General features: G+C 45.5%; 1 protein-coding gene across 1 annotated transcript; it reads left to right on the forward strand.

Annotated features, from left to right (window-relative positions):
• Positions 1 to 1,034: 1,034 nt before the first annotated feature.
• LOC107116740 (keratin, type II cuticular Hb5-like) lies at positions 1,035 to 18,812 on the forward strand. The gene is given in 11 exon segments (XM_015418729.1): positions 1,035 to 1,526; positions 4,435 to 4,643; positions 4,986 to 5,046; positions 8,038 to 8,133; positions 11,373 to 11,537; positions 12,281 to 12,406; positions 13,857 to 14,004; positions 14,007 to 14,070; positions 16,830 to 16,861; positions 16,960 to 17,115; positions 18,736 to 18,812. Coding segments are annotated over 11 exon segments (1,626 nt in total).
• The last annotated feature ends 2,411 nt before the right edge of the window (positions 18,813 to 21,223 follow it).

Below are 21,223 nucleotides of genomic sequence, written 5' to 3' on the forward strand. Positions count from 1 at the left end.
GGCACTTGGCAACCCTATTCCTTAGGAGCTGACAATGAATAAAAATATCTGAGATAAACAAGAGTCTTATGACACATCAAAGGCCAATTAAATTTTATTCCAGCACATGCTTCTATGCCAAAATCAAGCCCACATCTGCAGATGCAATACATCTGAAGAAGTGCTGGGCTTGACTCCGTGGAGTCTTATTCTGCAATAAAAATTTGTTAAGTCTTTAAGACACAACAAAACTCCTGTTTATTTTTACTGCAACATCTATCCCTCTGGACCACATGCCAAAGGGATCTTCTAATTCAGCCTGGCAGTGAGACATTTCACAACTGCCATGCGTCCAGTGGTAACAGAGATAAGATTTTGGATACGTATCATCCCTTGTATTTTGACCTTCCAACACACTTTTCGATTTCAGATCCCCCTTGCACAAATCAAGCCCATGTTATCTTTATTCCGTTTTCTGCTTCCTTGCACAGATTTCTTCCCATAAATTGTATGCATTTTTCCAGCCTTAGTTCTGCATCAGTAAATCAGAACTTTAATCTTAACACCATATAAATTTGCATATAAAAACCAAATAGGTGACCACAATGCAAACAAACCTACAAAATAAACAGGAAGAGCAGTGAATCAAAATAGTTGACAGGAACATTTGCAGTGCAGTGATTATACCAGAATAAATACAGAACCCTTTTTCCTGGTATATAGATTCCCAATCTTTACCATTTAACCACTGGCACTCTTCACCACGGGAGACTGCAAAATAGTTTTGTAGGCTGGGCATTCTGAACAATGATGGGTAACATCCTGAGTGTCTTTTATAGATGCAATGAGCCACACTTTCTCTTTTTTATTAAGCAAAGAACTCCAAGCTCATAAATGCTAGAATTTTTTCTGATCTCCCCATTATGAGGCAGCCCAAGCCAAGCTCCCCGAAGAGATATAAAGGCCAAGCTCATTCCGGAGAGAATTGGTTTGCACTGGCCCTTCTTCCTGCAGTTTCCATCTCTTTGTTTTCAATCACCCTTTTCTAAGAAGTCATGTCTTGTCCATCAAGCCCTGGAAGCGGAACCACCAATTTTACTTCCTGCTCAGCTGTCCTGCCATCAATGGGAAGCAAAGAACATGTTGGTTCTCCTTGCCGTGTCAGTTCTCCATGCCCTAGTAAAACGGGCAGCTCCGGGTTTAAGGGAGCCGGTTATTTTAGTAGCCGCAGCCTCTCCTGCTACAACTCCAAAGGGTCTAAGGCCACACTTGGTAGCTGCCGTGCTGCTAGATATGGATATGGCTCCCGGGGGACTGGTTCTGGATTTGGCTACTCAGTGGGCGCTGGATCCAGCTATGGTTCATTTGGGCTTCGACGCAGTGGGGCCACTGTCACTGGCACCCCCTTCATCACACCTGTCACTTGGAATGAGACTCTACTGCAACCTCTCAATCTGGAACTCAACTCTTCAGCCCAAGCAGTGAAATGTCAGGAGAAGAACGAACTCCAGTGCCTGAACAGCAAGTTTGCTTGCTTCATTGACAAGGTGAGTTAATAGCTGACTGTCATTAAGGGGCAAAACCCATTTAATCCCATGCAAACTGAAGTTAGGAAAGTGTGATTTATTTTGAACAGCAATAATCAGCCAAAGATTGAAGAGCCAGTGGGGTGTAAGAGTCATAATGTCAGACTAGGATATGAAAGACCCAAATTCAAACCCTTATTCTGCCATGGAAGCTTGCTGGCTGACCTTGGGCCAGATGTGCTCTCTCTCTCAGTCTCTCTCTCACTGTCTCTCTCTCTCCCCACCCTCCCCTCCCCTCCCTTACAAGGTTATTGTTATGAGGATAAAATGAAGGATGGCAGCCCTCTACAACTGAAGTAAAACATCTGAATTAGAAATAATACACCAGGCTTGGATGGAAAGGATGATGGAACAGGAAGTGCCACCCTTACCAAAGATGTTCAGGACCAGCAGTCTCTTTAGACACTGAAGCTTTCTTTTTTAAAAAAGATGGTGCCTTGGGGTTGTTTCATTGTTAGGGTTGCCAACCTCCAGGTGGGACCTGGAGATCTCACAGAATTACAATTGATCTCTATACTAGAGAGATCAATTCCTCTGGAGATAAACTGCTGCTTCGGAGGGTAGGCTCTATGGCATTATATCCTACTGAGGTCCTTCCACTTCCTAAACCCCAGTGTTCCCAGGCTCCACCCCCAAATCTCCAGAAATTTTCCAACCCAGAGTTGGCAACTTCACTCATTGTGGCAATGTCTATACAAATACAACCCCTTTTGATTCCTTTGAACTGGCTGCAGAGCTTCTAGGCACAAAGGTGCAATCCTCCAAGGGCTATGGCTCAGTGCTGAGCATCTGCTTGGTATGCATAAGATCCCCCCGTTCAATCCCCAGCATCTCCAGTTGAAAGGACCAGGCAGTAGGTGATGTGGAAGACCTCTGCTTGAGACCCTGGAGAGCTGCTTCCAGTCTGAGTAGACAAGACTGACCCTGATAGAACAAGGGTCAAATTCAGTATAAGGGAGCTTTATGTGTTCGTGACTCTTCTACTACCAAGGGCTTAATAAATTGGCATGGTGTTTAAAGCTGTGTTGGCCCAAAAATAAAAGGCAAAAAGCCAAGAACACAATCCGTATGATACTTTTAATTAGAACTAGCCCAGTAACACATAACAGCATTCAAGCTGTTGAATTCCCCAGAACCCTAACCCTAACCAGATGTTATTAAAATGGGTGGGGGAGAAGATTTTTCAATTCATCATGATCTTAAGACCCTCTCATGCCAGGGTATGGTGGAACGTCTGGCATGCAAAGAAGATTCATGTTTCAGGTTGCTGCTGGCCAGTAGCCATACAAGCAAGAAGTAATAAATGAGTTGACCATCTTTCCCATCCCACAGTAATCTGACAGTGATGCTGTTTACCAGTTTGTCAGCTATAAAAAGAATCACTTCTTTATCTTCTTTAGAGGGCCAATATATGAGGGAATGAGGGGGCTAAACTGCAAGTCACAGCTACAAATTGAGAAGGAAGGGGGGAAATTATTTATTGTCTTGGATTTTAGTCTGGTCAGAGCCGGGTAAATTTGGAGAACCTGAAATGACACAGTCAGGAAACTAACCTGACTGTATGCACTTGAGCTTCATGTAAGATGTGGCACTCACTGAGGGCCTTCTTAAGTAAACACAGTATAACTTTATTCACAATGACCAAGAAAAGAAAGACAAGGCCTACCAGAGTCCTTTATAGCAGCTTGCCTAGCCCGCTTACCCTGAACTCTCTGTGAAGCCTTGTCTGGAAGTGTTTCAGATTCTGGAACTCTGGAAATATAATAATACATGACATGGGTATTACAGTCAGGGGTCGTTTCGTAGAAAAAGAGCTAGGGGAACTCATTAGCATAACTCATTAACATATGTCACACCCCCTGACATCACTGGAAGTGTGTCATAAGGCCACACCCCCTGATATCACCGGAAGTGTGTCATAAGGCCACACACCCCACCCCCAACAGTCCTGGCCGCCACCGCCGGCCTTGCAGCTCCACTGCCGAGCCCCATGGGGGGCCCGGCGGTGGACCTGCAAGGCTGGCAGGAGTGCAAGGAAGCCCCGCGAAGGCCCTCCCTGGCCCCAGGCAGGCAGGGGTGGGGAGAGGCAGGGAGGAAGCAACTTGCCCTTCCCTTTCTCCTACCTCCTCCTGGCTGAATGAGGGCCGGAAGCGGGGCAGCCGGAAGCAGGGGGCGCGATCCCCCCCAAAATGACCTCTGATTACAGTTCTTTGCCCAGGATGCTCAACTGACTGGCACACACTATTTTAGGGGAGGCAGCAAAATCCTGACAAATTGGCAAGCATGTTTGACCTAATGAAATAACTGGGCATGAATGTTTGGCCGACTGTACATTGGGGAGAGTCATTCAAGTGGAAATGTTTGGGGGAGACCTGGGAGGGACACGGATGTTCGGGTGGCTTGCAACTACAAGAGCCCCTCTTTTGCTCTGAGCATATTTTGCAGCTCTGGGAAAACTGACAGTGTAGGGTCTCAGCTTGGGTTGCCACCCTCCAGGTGGGCCTAGCCTGGAGATCTCCTAGTACGACAACTAATCTCCAGACTACAGAGATCAGTTCCCTAGAAGGTGGGGACTGGAGGCTTTGGAAGGCGGAGTCTGTGGCATTATACCCTGCTGAAGTCCCTCCCCTCTCCAGACCCCCCCTTCCCCAGATTCTGCCCCCAAAATCTCCAGGAATTTCCCAACCCAAAGCTGGCAATTCTAATCACAGCACACACAGGGCACCGGCTCAAGGTGTATGAGTTTTTGGTTATTGAACATTTTAGCACAGTGTTCTTATCATGCTTCAACTTAACCATAATACATGGACAGTAATACGCTACTTTTTTAAAATGATCCTGATGATCACCATTCCTACTGTTAATTTAGGTCCGACGCCTTGAGCAACACAACCTGATGCTGAAGACCAAGTGGGACTTCTTGAAAGAAAAGAAACGGCAAAAAAGTAACATGGAACCCATCTATAATGAACACATCAGTACACTGAAGAAGGAACTGGAATGTCTGGAATGGGAAAGGTCCCAGCTGCAGGTGGAAATGAACAATTGGAGAGAAACAATGGAAGGGAACAAGAAAAGGTGAACCCCGGGGCCAGATTAAGCAATAGGCTAAGTACTCCAAAGAGGAGGGTCATAACATAGCACAAAACCCGATGTGGCCATATGTCAAGGGCTGGGCAGACCATTGGGTTTCGTGTAGTTTTGGGGGAGCAGCTCAGATTTTACAGGAGGCCAGCAGAAGAAGATGGAGCCTAGGAAAGAAGGAAGCTGGAGGACGTGGCTGTGGTGGGAAGAACAATGGGCTGGATAGTCAGTCAAAGAGAGATTAGAAAGACCTGCTCTCATTACTATTCAACAGGGTGACACATGGGTCACTGTTAGTTATCAACATATAAAGCCTCTCTCTCCTAACCTCCCCAGGTTTGAAGAGGAATGCAACAGAAGATCCTGTGCTGAAAATGAATACGTGGCACTTAAAAAGGCAAGTGGCAAACTATTCAAGACCTTGATCGATTTACTGAGGGCCAAAGGTCAAAAGTGAGATCATATTACAGTCCTTCGTTTCCCAACAGGAGGGATGACCAATGGGGGGGGGAATGAAAAAAATTCAAGCCCAACTCCCAGACCCTCCGATCACCTATAAATAAACATAAGCAGAACTTAAAACAGAAGTAGGATTTAATTCAACAAATAGGGACGGGGAATCAAAGCAGGACACACGTACACAAAACTCAGACTGAGACAATATATGTCTGGAACCAAAGAGGTGATTAGAGTCTTTTACTGTCCCTCTGAGGCCTTCTGAAAGTCTCTGCCACACAGCCTGCTGTGGCTTGGCTGGTTCTCTGTGGTGCTGCTGCTGTTCTTCAGGCTTTTTGTGTTGCTGCAGCTCTCTGGAAGCTCCTTCTCAGGTCACTCTGTTCTCTGCCCTCAGACCCTGAAAAGTATGCAGACGGAGAGTGATTTCAGCTAAGCATACCTTTATTTAGTTAAGAACAAAGACAACTGACCGGCTCGCAGGCCGGTTTATATACGTTCAGAAAACCCGCCACCAAGCTCACCTAAACACACACACCCCACTCCCGATAGGCTATTTACAGTAACCGAGAGACCTATTGGCCTCCCGGCTGGGGACCTAGCCCTTTCATTGGGCCTGGCTAGGATTCTACTGGCCCATTGTCTTTAGGCATGAAGCTAGCGAGGTTTGTGCCTGGCCAGTCCGGGCAAGTCCGGACATGTCAGGCTGGATACATTACAGACCCCAATGGCTTTTGTCTCCTTTCTCTCTCTCTCTGCAGAATTCTCTCTTTTTCCCTCATAACTCTTTTTTCCGTCAGGACTGTCCTTTCTCTTAGGACTCTCCTATGGCTCTCAGCCAGTTTGGTGTAGTGGTTAGGAGCATGGACTCTAATCTGGGAGAACTGGCTTTGATTCCACTTCTCCACATGCAGCTGCTGGTGTGACCTTGGTTCAGTTACAAATTATTTCAGAGCCGTTCTTTCAAGAACAGTTCTCCCAGAGCTCTCTCAGCTCCACGTATCTCGCAGGGTGTCTGTTGTGGGGAGAGGAAGGAAGCCACTTTGAGACTCCTTCGGGTAGTGAAGGGTGGGGTATAAATCCAACCTCTTCTTCTTCTTCTCTTCCCTCAGGAACGAAATACCCCCCCCCAACTCCAATAGAGAGTCAAACCCCATAGGGTTACATTTGGAAATCTGAGCAGGCGTGGCATGGCAGGCTGATAGGGTTGCCAGTCCCCAGTTTGGGGCAGGGGATACCCCGGTTGGGAGCCCACCCCCCTGCTTCAGGGCTATTGGGAACCAGGGAACCCCCCCCAAAAAAAAAAACAGGCAAGAAACCAAAAATAAACATGATGTGCCTATATCATCCAGAAGTGACGTAGCCATGTTGGTGACATGGGGGGGATGCTCTGGTTTCCAGGCTAAACTCCATGGTAAGAAGCTAATTCTACCATAGAGGTTTTGCCCACAAACCAGAGTGTCGCCCCCAACATGCCTGCATCACTTCCAGGTGGCATAGGAACGTAGCCCTCGATGTCCTCAACGTGCCTACATCATCACACTTATTTCTGGCTTCTTCCTTCCCTGCTCCCAGTAAGTACATCCCCATCCCCCACCTGCTCGTCCGACGGACTTGGCAACCCTACAGGCTAAGAAAGCAATCTGTGAGTTTTCTAGTTCAAACTTTGACTCTGTGGCACTCTCTCATACCTTCAACCCAGCTGTTTCAGAGGGCCAGAGAAAACCAGGCCTCTTCTTACTTTTGTTTGTTTGTTGGTTGTATTTCTCATATGTGCATGTGTGTGTGGGTTTGGGTACATGTGGGTGGGTGCACCTGGAAGTCATGGTGGCTGACTTCTGGTGGCTGACCCCTACTGGGGGCCTGTAGGATGTTCAGAGAGGTGGCTGAGTAAATCCTGCCCCCACCTCCCACCACAGGTATTTCAAGGAGGTGTCCCATCCAAGTACTTGCCAGAGTCGACCCTGCTTAGCTTCTGAGATCTGACAATGCAGGTCCTGTAAGGCAAACAAGGATCAGCCCCAGCAGGCTGGGCCACTCCCCCTGGGAGGAGCCAAGGCAGCTTGTCAAACCAGTGCAGACTGGGGAGAGACCTTTACAGAAGGGAGGAAACAGGCCTGTGTGGAGGACATGCTGAACCTTTGCTCCTAACCCAGCAAGGAGGAAGGATGGACAATACAAGGAGGATCAAGGTGTTGAGTGAAAACCCCTCCCCCTTACTTCAGAAGCCATAGGGTTTTTGTGGAGCTGAGCAAGGAGATGTGGGAGCATGGGATGTCCACCCTGCCTCCTGACAAAGTAGTCTGCAGCAGAGTTGTCAGGTGTCCTTCTATGGCAGGAGACCTCCTGTTGGCAACACTCTTTTGCTGCCACCACTCCAAGTGGCAGAAGGAGAAAAATGAAGAAGAAATCATCTTCAAGTCAATGGTGTGAAGTCACTTCTAGGGAAAACCTGGAAGTGACATAAGTCCTTTCTAGGGATTGCTGGAAACTCTATGGTTTACAATAGAGATATCATGCCATAAGTGATGGTGCCCCCATACCCTTCCCCCAGACCCCTGCCATTTGCCAGGCTGTGCAGCTGACAACGCTAGCCTGTGATTTTAAAATCTCATATGAGTAATTTCAGATTTTGTTGTTTGGGATACTACTGATTGAGGTTTTTTTGATTGGTTGGTTGGTTAGTTGGTTAGTTTTGGGGGGTGGGATATAGTGACTAGATTTATGTGTTATTCAAATTTCAGAGGCCAATTTGTTCCCCACATTTACCTTTGTGTTAAAAAAAAGAAGAAGAACATTCCAGGTTTGAATTCTGGAAACTTTCAAGTTTAGATTTGACCATTTCATCATAACCATTAATCCCATGAAGGATTAATTGCATGTTGTCCTTTGGTGAAATTTTGTTTGAAAACTCTACCATTTTTCTTCCCCCTAGAAAGTGGATTGTGTTTTTATGGACAAGTCAGACAAAGAATCCAAGGTGGAGGCTCTGATCCGAGACATCTGCTTTTACAGAGCTACTTTTGAGGAGGTAACAGTTGTTCTGCTCAGTAATGCTACTTGCCCATCATGGTTAAGCAGTTTGATCTGTTTGCCTCATGGATGGTTCTAGAAAAGGTAGGCAGGCCCTAAGCATCACTTCTCTTTCTGGAGAACCTGGTACACATTTGTAACACACCCTCTCCCCCAGCTCATCTCCTATATGCATTTGAAGGAGTCCTGACAGAAAAATGTCTTTATTTTACCATATTCTTTATTTAATATAATTAAATATTATTATTATTATTATTATTGTTATTATTATTATTTATACGTTTTCGAGATAACCTACACAAAAGAAAAATATTCGTATCTTGTACAACAAGATAGTACACTTTGGAGTCATATAGAGTAATTATTGCCTATTACTGTGATTGTTATCTATCCAGGTATAAAATTTCTTCCATCTACATTTAAACATTGCTTCATCTCTACCCTGTAAGACTGTAGTTAGCTTATCCATTTCTACCACGTCTAATACTTTGTAAATTAATTTCTTTCTAGAGGGTATTCCCTCTTGTTTCCAATACTTGGCAAACAGTATGCGTGCTGCTGTTACTATATATGTAGTAATATATTTATCCTCTATTCGATATCCATCAGGCAGCATATTCAACAGAAAAAGTTCTGGAGAAAAGGGTATATCTATCTCTAGAATTGCTGAAATGAATTTATGTACCATATGCCAATAACGTTGCGCTAAATTACACCTCCACCAATTGTGGTGCCCACATTATTTTTACATTTCCAGCAGTTCATTGACATGTTTGGTTAGCATTTTGCCAATTTATCCAGCGACCAATGCCACCTATGGAACATTTTATACACGTTTTCCTTATATGGAATTGATCTTAAATATTTCAGAGATGATGAAACAGTGAAATGTTCTATGGTTGCATGGATGCAAGATTTTGGGCATACTATTGATACTTGGTCCAATATAATTAAAATGTTCATATGTAATAATCAAAGAAAGAGGTTACAATAAGTTAAAAAAGACATATGACCTTATTTTACTGCAATATTTATTGTTCCAAAAGAGATAAAAAGGAACCACTTTTCCATTAACTTATTGGATCAATTAATTTTCATCTCTGTGTGTACGTAAGTTAACTTTGTACAAAAAACTATGTTCCAAATATGTGTGATCTGTTCCGATGTGGGTGGTACCTTCTGTGTTTTCCAGCAAGCTGCTATATATTGTCAAGCAGTTACTATTCAAATGACCTCCAGTTCTAACTCACCCTGGCCATTCGTTCCTTCCAAATGACATGGAAAGGTATTCATTAGATTGTAGGCAATCTGATATTCAGGATAATTTTCATATATCATATCTAAGATTTGTCTGCAAAAGCTTTGAAAGAAAAATGTCTGTTTCAATTCTGAACAGACTTAAATAGATTACATTGCACTATTTAAGGTGCAGTATCGATAATCCCACACCCCAGGGTCCTGGGATGGAGTCAAATGTACATGTCTCCCCTCACCCAATGAAGTGTGTGATCCTATATATATTTATTTGGAAATACACTCAACTGTAGTACATTCTTTCAACTAAGATGGAGAGCTGTTGTGGTTACAGTGTGGGGCCAAGATCAGGGAGATATTCCCATATGAGGAAAGGCTAAAGCGATTCTGACTTTTCAGTTTACAAAAATATGACTGTGGGATAGGGTTGCCAGATCTGGATTGAAAAATACCTGAAGATTTTTTGGATGAAGCCAGGGGAGGGCGGGGTTTGGGGAGGGGAGGGACCTCAGTGTGGTACAATGCCATAGAATCCACCCTCCAAATAAACCATTTTCTCCAGGGGAGCTGCTCTTTGTCACCTGGATATCAGTCCTAATTCCAGGGTGTCTCCAGATCCCACCTGGAGATTGGCAACCTTATAAAGTATGTGTGGAGCAAATTTATATGGATATCAACCTCCAGGTGAGGCCTGGAAAGCTCCCAGGATTACAACTGATGGCTACATTGGAGGGTGGAGAAAATGGCTACTTTGGAGGGTAGACTCTTTGGAATTATACCACATTAAGGTCCCTCCCCTCCCCAAACTCAGGCTCCACCTCCAAATCTCCAGGAATTCTCCAACCTGGAGTTAGCAACCTTAGGTGGATCAAGAAAACAATTTCTCCCTCTCACCAAATACTAGAACTTGAGAGCATCTAATGAAATTGATGGGCAGTAGATTCAGGTGGTCAAAAGGAAATACTTCTTTATACAAGTGATTAAGATATGGAATTCACTACCTGAGAATCGGTAGTGATGGCCAAAAGCATACACAGCTGTAAATGGAGACTAGATACATTCACGGAAGAGAGGTCTATTAGTGGCTATTACCCATGGTGTCTAAAGGGAGCCTCCACAATCAGAGAGGCAGTGGTCCTCTGAATACCAGTGCCAGGAGGCAAACATCAGTGGAAGGCCTCAGGCCCTCTGCCCTATTGTTGGCCCTCTAGAATAACTGGTTGGCCAGTGTGTGAGACAAGGTGGACTGATGGTCTGATCCAGAAGGACTTTAGGGTTGCCAGCTCTGGTTGGGAAATACCTGGAGATTTTGGGGGTGGAGCCTGGGGAGGGAGGGGTTTGGGAAGGAACAAGACATCAGTGTGGTATAATGCCATAGAATCCACCCTCCAAAGCAGCCATTTTCTCCAGGGAACTGTTCTCTGTCACCCTGAGGTCAGTTCTAATTCTGGGAGATTTCCAGACTCCACCTAGAGGTTGGCAACCTGACTCACTATGTTCTTATGTCACTGTGTTCATTATAAGTTCATTTAGGATTTCACAGCAGTATGCTTATTCTTATTCAAAAACCCTCTTATTTGGGGTTAAAACCACTACCACCAAGCTAGTCTGACAGTTGCCTGCTGTCCCCAGTGCCACTCAACAGGGCAACAGGGGGGAAATGGGGGGAGAGTCATCGTACTGATGGTGTGACATCACTTCTGGGGTAAACCTGGAAGTGTTACCATGTTAGCACCATGTTAGCATGATGCTATAGGATCTTCCCAAAGCTCTATGGTAAAAACATCATCTCCCCTATCCCTACCCGCCTTGTACTGGTTGCCAGCCAATGGCTGCTTTGGAGAGTGGACTCTTTGGAGTTATACTACCCTAAGGTCCCTCCCAGCCAATGGGTGGAAACCCTTCACCCAGCTCATAATTGAAGGATTAAAAAAATGAATCCAGTAGTGTTGGGCTAAAAAAATTCCATGGTAATTTTTGCAGGAAATTAGTGAGTTGCAGTCGTGCATCTCAGACACGTGTGTCACAGTGAAAATGGATAACAGCCGAGCCTTAGATGTGGCCTGCATTGTTGAAGAATTCCGGGCTCGGTATGAGGACATTGCCTCCCGGAGCCGAGCCGAGGCAGAGGCTTGGTGCCAGTGCCAGGTACAACGGATATCTCTTTCGTTTAGTGTCTCCTGTCTAGAATTTTTCTTAGGCACTATATGGGCTTTGTCCCACTGAGCTGTGAACTTTGACCCAGAATATGGTATATTAAGGCTAGAACACTTTATTCATATACTATGTTTTCCTCTATTCTGAAGAAACCAACCCAACATCATTGTACTGAAAATCCTCAGTGCCTGTGAGGCTGGAACTACTTGTTACACTTCCAAGGCACTGTCACTTAAAATGGTCTTCCCATTTCAAGTTATCCTCTTCTCCCTGTTTTATATAATGAGAGTTTAGGAAGTCTTATCAAGCAAGTGAGGCAAGCTCCCAAAGCAGAAGTTTATGGCCCTTGATATTGTGTTCCAATGGGTCAGTGGACTCTTAAGAATATCATGAGGGTCAAAGTGGGGGCCGTAATGAGAGGGAGGAATTTTTCTCCCCATCTTCCTCATGCACAAGTGCTTACTGAGACCGCAACGGGAGCTTAAAGTCCAAGCCTTAGTCTTTGCCAGAATAAGACCATCTCCACTCCTTGACCCGTCTTCCCAGGATTAACAGGTGTTCCCCTCTTTGGGAGGCCTCAGAGCTCAGTGGCGTAGCATATGATTTGCATGTTCATGGTCCTAGCATAAGTCCTTAGAATCTCTAATGGAAATATCAGGCAGCAGAGCTCAGGAAGTCGCCTGTGACTGATGGAGAACCACCACCTATTGTGTCATTTCCATCCTTCATTGTAGTATCAGGAGCTGAAGACAACTGCTGCCAAACATTGTGACAGCCTACGCAGTGTCAAGGATGAACTTAGTGAATTGACACGTATTGTTCACAGAATGGAAGCAGAAATCGCAAATGTCAAAGCCCAGGTGAGGATTGAAATTGAATACATCACTTTCATTGATGTGTTTGTCTACAGAAACGTAATGGGCCCATCACGTGCGAACAATTGTGGCCCAGAACATCAAGTTGCTACTTAAGGCTACCTTGTCCCCACTGGTGTCTGTTGTAAATAAAGTGGCTCATGACCACATATGTTGTCCTGACTATGGGTAGATTGGTCCCTGCCCACTGGTCCATGGTAATAGAGTGAGTTATCCCTCTTCCAGACTGGACTAATCATTATGCACAGGAAAACCATGTCTGGCTCTGCAGAGGGAGAAAGCTCCTTTCTTTGCTATGCTAGGTTTCTATTTTTAGGAAGGAAGGATGGTTTGGGAGCATTCAAACATGCGGTCCTCCCCTAGCAGCCTGAAGAGGGGCAATACAAGAGAACACACTGCCAGTTGTTCTTGCAAATTAGACCTGAGCTCTTGGCCATGGGAAAAAAACTGTGCAAGGCAATTCTTAGTTTGTGATGAACCAGTTCAGCTTATGTTAGCGGTAAGTTAGATGGACCATTGGCCTATGTGCCCTGTTTGCCGGGCACATTGTGAGACAACTAGATGAATTTAGAATTTCCAGTACTGCGAAGAAGAAGAAGAGGAGGAGGAGGAGGAAATTGGATTTTTACCCCGCCCTTCACTCGGAGTCTCAGAGCAGCTTACAAATGCCTTTCCCTTCCCCTTCCCACAACAGACACCCTGTGAGGTAGGCAGGGCTGAGAGAGCTCTTTCCAGAACTGTCCTTAAGAGAACAGCTCTGACAGAACTATGGCTTGCCCAAGGTCATCCAGCAGCTGCAAGTGGAGGAGTGGGGAATCAAACCCAGTTCTCCCAGATTAGAGTCCGCGCACTTAACCATTACACCAAAGTGGCCTAGGCAAATGCTGGCATATTTGGAGAGCAATGCCTAGGGAGGGTGGAGTTTGGGGAGAATGAGATGTCACTTCTAGGAGATGCTCTGAGGGTTTCCTCTAATTGCTATGGTAAAGACCATTGAGACTCAAGAAAATTCCTAGAGTGTCACTATGAAAACCATTTTTTTCCTCCAGCTTCTCAGTTTCTTGAGGCAGAAGATGGGGGCTGAGGGTGGAGAATCCACTGGATCTGGCCATCTGGGCAATTGGGAAGGCTAGTTGGACTACTGGTTTGATCCAGCAGGGCTCTTTTGTTCTTAACACTTCCAGTGCTTCCCAATGAATGCAGAAAGCTGAAGCCTGTACAGATGGGGTACACATTATGGACTTGCCACAGGCTTGAAGGTCCACCATGTGCAGAGTGTTCAAAGGCTTTCACTACGGCCAGTCAAAAGGACAGGAATGGGATATAAAGGCAGAGCAGAAGGTTCTTCTAGCCAGTTTGTGCTTCGGCACCTTGCTGCTGAACGTTTGCTCCTTCTCCTGGTGCCTTCCCTCTGTGTCTCTCTCTGCCTTTACAGCGCTGCAAGCTGGAGGAGGAGGTGGCTGCCGCTGAGGAGCGTGGGGAGATGGCAGTGAAAGATGCCAAATGCAAGCTGGCTGAGCTGGAGGAAGCCCTGCACAAGGCCAAGCAGGACATGGCCTGCCAACTCCGGGAATACCAGGAGCTGTCAAGCTGTCCCTGGACATCGAGATCGCCACCTACAGGAAGCTGCTGGAAGGAGAGGAATACAGGTAAACGCATGAGGTCCCACTGGGTGCAATGAAAGGTCAATTAAAAAGTACCCAGAGCTGCAAAATAAATTATTTGGTGAATAGGATTACCAAACTCCAGGTGGTGGCTGGAGATCTCCTAGGATTATAAATGATCTTCAGGTGACAGAGTTCAGTTCAGATGGAGAAAATGGCTGATTTGGAAGCTGGACTCTATGGCACTGTACTCCATCGAAATCCTGCCCTTCCCCAAACCTTGCTCTCCTCAGGCTCTACCCACCAAAACTCCCCGTATCTCCCAGCCCAGAGCTGGCAACCCTATTGGTGATGTGCCAATCTGTATCTGGTGTCAGAGAGGTCAGCAGATGGGAATATGAGCTTCTTAGGTGTATAGATTTGGTGCTCCAGTTTTAATGCTAACTACACAGAGCAAAGAATAAAGAGGGAGGGGTGGCGGCTCAGTGTTTGCATGCAGAAGAGCCCAAGTTCAATCCCTGGCATATCCAGATGAAAAGACCTTTACTTGAGACCTTAGAGAGACAGCCATTGCTAGACAAAGTAAACCATACTGTCCTTGATAGACCACTGGTCTGGCTTAGCATAAGGCAGAGTCATGTATTCACGTTATGTTCAACAACTGGTACACTGATTCCTTCCCTACAATGAACTCCGTCACAGCAAAAAACAACAACAACAACAAACAAACCCCAGGCCCTTGCGCATTTTTCAGACATGTTACCACAAGGTTGCCAACTTCAGACTGGAAAATTCCTGGAGATTTGGGGGAGGAGCCAGGGGGTGGAGTGAGTCTATCAGGGATATAATGCCACAGAGTCCACCCTCCGAAGCCGCTGTTGGCTCCACGGGAACTGATCAGTTGTAATTCCAGGAGATAAGAGCCCAAGTTCAATCCCTGGCATATCCAGATGAAAAGACCTTTACTTGAGACCTTAGAGTGACAGGCATTGCTAGACAAAGTAAACCATACTGTCCTTGATAGACCACTGGTCTGGCTTAGCATAAGGCAGAGTCATGTATTCACGTTATGTTCAACAACTGGTACACTGATTCCTTCCCTACAATGAACTCCGTCACAGCAAAAAACAACAACAACAACAAACAAACCCCAGGCCCTTGCGCATTTTTCAGACATGTTACCACAAGGTTGCCAACTTCAGACTGGAAAATTCCTGGAGATTTGGGGGAGGAGCCAGGGGGTGGAGTGAGTCTATCAGGGATATAATGCCACAGAGTCCACCCTCCGAAGCCGCTGTTGGCTCCACGGGAACTGATCAGTTGTAATTCCAGGAGATCTCCAGGTCGCAGGCAATGTTCCCTCTAAACTGTGGAGTCCTGTGAGCTAAAATTCTACTTTGTGAGCTACTGGCATTAAAGTTGTGAGCAGGTGATTTGGCTACTGCATACATTAGTTTGCTCTGGAGCCATCCTTCCTGAGCTAAGGCAAAAATGTGTGAGCTGGAGGCTAAAAAACTGTGAGCTAGCTCACACTAACTCAGCTTAGAGGGAACACTGGTCGCAGGTAGAGACTGGCAATCCTACCAGACATCATCTTGCTATATACATCCCTGGACTGGCTTCTAGGGAACACTGGGGTTCCTCAGAAGCTGAGGAGGTATTCCTTAATAAGAATTTCAATACTGGTACAGACAAGTTGGCTGACAGCGTTCTTTGTTATGGTTCCAATCCTTTATAACTCCTTGCCAGGAGAAATTTGAAGAAAGGCCAGTTTTCTTGCAAATGTTCACAGACAGGAAAGAAGCGTTCCGGTGTAGATTACAGTTCATGTTGTTGCTGCTTGTTTAATTATGCTGTGGGTTCAGAAAAAAAATCAGCAGCCATTTTTAAGTCTTCTGCCAGATGTGGCAAATACCGCATTTACCTGAGGGTAAATTCATCAGAAATATCCATTACATGAAACTGATGATGGGGGGGTGGACCCATAATTTTTTTCCCTGTTGAAAAGCAACATGTGATTTGGCCCAAGGGGAAAAAAGAAGGAAAAACAAAACAACAGTATAAGAAATAAGGCAAGCATTAAAATCAGAAAAGAGCCTTTTGGATCAGACAACCGGTCTATCTAGTCCAACTTCCTGTTTCCCACAAGAGGCCAACCAGATGACCTTGGAAATCCTAGAAGCATGGCATGCAAGCAACAGGCCTGTCTTAATGGGGTGGAACCACTCACCCTCCAAATAGTCTTCATCTATACTGAGGAGCGTCCCTCCAACTTAAGAGCCACTTCATTTGGGGAATACCTCCTTAGTTTAGAAGAAGGCTTCAAATTTGAGCCAAAGGTTTAAATACTTTAATAAATAACAACAAAATAAAGTTTGCTCAGTAGAGTGGTAGGATATGGGTAGGATCTGCTCCATTATTTGATCCTCAACAATGTGTACTCAGAGGTATGCTATCTCTGAACATGGAGGTTCCAGAAAGCTATTAGGGCTAATAGTTACTGATAGACCCATTCTTCACAAACTGGAACTTCAGGGAACTGGAGGAGGTTAAATGAAGGGATAAGGATCCCCAGAAGGTGGGTGATGGGGGTGTGAATTATGGTAAAGGGATACATTCTCATAGTGGTAAGGTACAAAAAAAAATGGCATATTTCTCAGGTTTATAAGCTCATTGTACCTTTTCCACCTAAGGGGAGTGAACGTCTAAATCTATATTAAGGCACATATATCCTTAACACCGTGTGAACAGGGTCCCAGTATACAGGTAATAAGACCTTTTCTTCTCTGTCTAATTCCATCCAGGATGGGCGAAGGAGAATGTGCTGTGAATATCTGTAAGTACCTCCAAGAACTGCATCAGATACGTTGTTGCTAATTTTAATTGCTTTTATGGAACCTTTCATCACATGGTCTTTTTAACGTCTGTACACAGCTGTGCAAAGGAGTCAGGGTGCTGTCGTGTGCAACACTGACCCTATCTGTGGGCCAGGGAGAAGAGGAGGCATTCTGACCCATGGGAATGACATTGGCCACTCCGGAAGTTTCCAAACAGGCATCCCACCAGGCTATGTTCCTTGTGTTGAGTTCGGTCAGCCTTGTGGAGATATGCGCACCCCTCCTGGATACGGCATCAGAAATGTGAAGGGTGGCAATGTCAGGTTCGTACCTGCAGCTGTTCCCTGCGGATCACGAGGCTAAAGCTAAATGATGGCTTTCTGTATACCACCTGAGATACCTGAAGTTGTATCAGATATTGTTGACTTGGCATCCTTATCCTGACTCAGCAATTCTTGTCCAATCAGGGAAATGTCTGGGGAGCTCTCCAATCTCGAGTCATTTGCAGTTCACAATCTGCTTCCAGTATATTTAGAATATCAAGCACATTTGACCGCACTATTCTTTCAGTGATCATGTAGTTGGAGCCAGAACAGAGATGCCAAAACAAAAACCTCAAACAATTGTCCAGTGCTTTTTTTTTTTTTTTGCCCGGCTCTGATTAGACCTCTTGATGAAGAATGCAAGTCGCAGATATTAAGAAGATGTTATTTCAGGGGAACTGGTACCAGCAACAAACTCCAGCTCCCAGAATGGCTGGAAAGACCTAATTTGCAAGTAATGTGTCCAGCTAGGGTTGCCAGCCTCCAGGTGGGGCCTGGAGATTTCCTGCTTTTACAACTGATCTCCAGATGACAGAGATCAGCTCCCCTGGAGAAAACGGCTGCTTTGAAGGGTGGGCTCTATGGCATTGTACCCTGCTGAGGCCCCTCCCCTCCCCAAGCCCTGCCCTCTTCCTGATCCACCCCCAAAGTCTCCAGGTATTTTCCAACCAAGACCTGGCAACTCTATGTCCAGCTGATGATAAAAGTGCTGATAAAAATCACTGTTTGCTTTTGTGCAGAAAGTAATGTGAAAAGAATTTTTCTTATCTTTGAGTACTCTGAGGGCTTAAATACACATTACACAGTCCTTACATTGCATTGTGGTCTGCCACATGAATTCTCAGGAAATCAGAGGGGACATTGGGGGGTGGCAGCATGCCATCACTTCTGGGAAAACAGAGAAGTGACATCATGCCTCTCTAGGAATCAACAAACACTCTATGCATTTACAGTAGATTTTCCAGCAATTCCTAGAGATGTGTGATGTCACTTCCAGGTTTTTCCTAGAAGTGATGTCACATCATTGCTGACATTATTTTTTTTTTAATTTTCCCACCAGCCATTGGAGTGCTTGCAGGCAAGACCTGCTGGGAATAGGAGATCTCCCGCTCCCAGCAGGCATATAGCAATCCTAACTTTCTAGCAGACATGGCATAGGGGGGTACCACTTGGACTGCAACCATGACATGTGAAAAGAAGATGTTTCAGTCATCCCGTCCATTTCATGACCTGAAATGGCCAAAGGGGGTTGCTTTTTGCTCCACTTGGGAAGCCTATATGTACCCCATGAACCCCATCAGTATATGTGGAGCCCTCCAATGGGGTAAGTAGCCAGCCTAGGCTGGGGCTGTTTCATGTTGGGAAAATAGCATGGAGGGGGAGGTTTAAAGACCCTCTCCATCACATGTCTGGAAACTGGTTTCCCCAGTGATGAATTTGCAACACATATCTTATAGGAAGTCCTCATGGTGGACCCAAACACAACAGAAGGACTGGATAATGTGTAGTGAGACCTTGAGTTTCCTCCTTCCCTGTTTATCTCCTCCCAGAACTGGCTTTTGCCCTGGAAGACCTCTTGAACAGGGACCCTGTTCACACAGTGTTAAGGATATGTGCCTTAATATAGAAGTTCACTCCCCTTAGGTGGAAAATGTACAATGAATAAAAACACAAGAAGATAAAGACTTTCCTTACCAGATCAGACTAAGGTCCATCTGTCCCAACAACCATCTTGCCAAGAATGGACAGCCAGATGCCTCCATGCTCTGAAAAAATACAGGAAGGGTCTTGCTCTGTTCCCCCTTATCTATAGTACTCAGAGGTACACATGGACCTGGGAGTTTCCATCAGGGATATTAAGCCACAGATAGACCTACCCACCATGAATTTGTCTACCGTTTAAAAAATGTCTAGGCTAGATATTGATTTGCTGTGCTGCATATTTATGGGTATATAATAAAAATTGGTTTTAGTGATAGTGGTGAAGGAATGCAGACTGTTACAAATACCCCATAGTTAACTGATGAATAGACCAATCCTTGGTGAACGGGGAAGGGAAGTCAGACTGCTATTCAGCCTGTTTATGTATCTGCCAAGTTATATTCAAATGAATGAGATTTAGCATTGCATGACTCTTAGCAAATATTTGCATATGAGAAAATGGAAGCTATTTCAGCCTTGTGCATTTCATTATTTTACCCTCTGGTTGGTTGCTTTTTTATTTAAAAAACCCCACTGTTATATTTGAATATCTGTTTTCAATAAAGTGATATAGCTGAGCAAAGACTGGAGTCAGATGGACTGTAGCTACGCAGCAGAGGAATGATTAAATTATAGAGCTGTGGCAGATGTAATATTGTGCATCTTCAGGTCTGTGGATATGGTTCATACGTAATTGGGTTATTTGCTGACTGCAACATCCAATAATTACATATATATGAATGGAGCATCTCTTAAGGAACATCGCACTAGACACGTTCAATGGTCAATGTTGAGCAATAGTGGCTATGGGGGGTTACTACCAATGTTCCCTCTAAGCTGTTGAGTCCTGTGAGCAAAAATTCTACTTTGTGAGCTCCTGGCATTAAAGTTGCGAGCGAGCGATTTGGCTACGGTATAAATTAGTTTGCTCTGGAGCCATCCTTCCTGAGCGAAAACAAAAATGTGTGAGCCGGGGGCTAAAAAGTTGTGAGCTAGCTCACACTAACTCACCTTAGAGGGAATACTGGTTACTACTGCAGGGCATTCAAGGGGGAGGTGGAATTCCCACCCTTACCAGTAAGCGGGGCAGGGGACACTTCAGACAGCACCATGCAAGCTGCTGACTGGCTTCCTTTCTAGTGTCCAAGCTGATCCCTCCCAAAACTGCATCCTCTCCTCACCATCACTCAGTGGCAGAAGCAGTGCCTGGCATTGATCAAGACAGAGGGATTCAAGCATGCCAGGGCTGTTCTGTCTGCAGGCAACCTTGCAGCGTTAGAAACGAAGCAAAAGCTCTCTCTGTAGCACATTGAAAATATGGGCTAATTGACTTTGAAAGTAGATAATGCCATATTAGGGGGGAAATAAGTTTGCTTCCAGGTGGCTCTTGGCTTAACAAAACAGAGACAATGATGGGTAAGAACCAGGGCTATTTTTGGGCAGGAACGCACAGGAACGGAGTTCCGGCTAGCTTCAGAGTTGGCCACGCCCACTACAGCCAAAACTTCTGCGTGCGTGGCTACAGAGGGAAGGCCTGGAGAGCGACCCCCCGGCGGCTCTGAGGCGGGTGGGCCAGGGCCCCCAGCTTGTCCAAGGGCCGGCTTGGGGCCCAGGCAAGCCAAGGGAAGGCATAGGGGTGTGTGGCCTAATATGCTAATGAGCTGTGCTGTCAGGGGTGGGGACTAATTTGCTAATGAGTTTCTGCTGTTGGGTGTGGCCTATTATGCTAATACGTTCCTGCTGGGCTTTTTCTACAAAAAAAGCCCTGGTAAGAACTATGTCACTTTGAGAGTAACAAGCACCCACCAAATGAACCAAGGTTGCCCTGTCACTGTTTCTTCAGATGACCGGTGTCCAGTGTTCCCTCTAAGCTGAGTTAGCGTGAGCCAGCTCACAGTTTTTTAGCCTCCGGCTCACACATTTTTGTCTTAGCTCAGGAAGGAGGGCTCCAGAGCAAACTAATTTATGCAGTAGTCCAATGGCTCGCTCACAACTTTAATGCCAGTAGCTCACAAAGGAGAATTTTTGCTAAGACTCCACGGCTTAGAGGGAGCATTGCCGGTGTCTATTACACTTTCAACCTGTCCTTCAACCAAAGAGTCAGCGGAAGCACACAGCGTTCTCCCCTCCTCCTTTTCGTCCTCACAACAACTGTGTGAAGTAGGTTAGGTTGGCTATGAATAGTGACTAGTCCGAGATCATTGAATGAGCTTCACAGGTGAACAGGGATTTGAACCTAGGTCTCTCCATTCCCAGTCTGACACTCTAACCACTGCACACCATTGGGTCTCTGACAGGACTCCTCCCCCAAACCCACCTTCCTGTGAACTGTAGTGC

Source organism: Gekko japonicus, unplaced genomic scaffold (genome assembly GCF_001447785.1).
Source record: "Gekko japonicus isolate JY-2015 unplaced genomic scaffold, Gekko_japonicus_V1.1 scaffold823, whole genome shotgun sequence".
NCBI lineage: Eukaryota > Metazoa > Chordata > Lepidosauria > Squamata > Gekkonidae > Gekko > Gekko japonicus.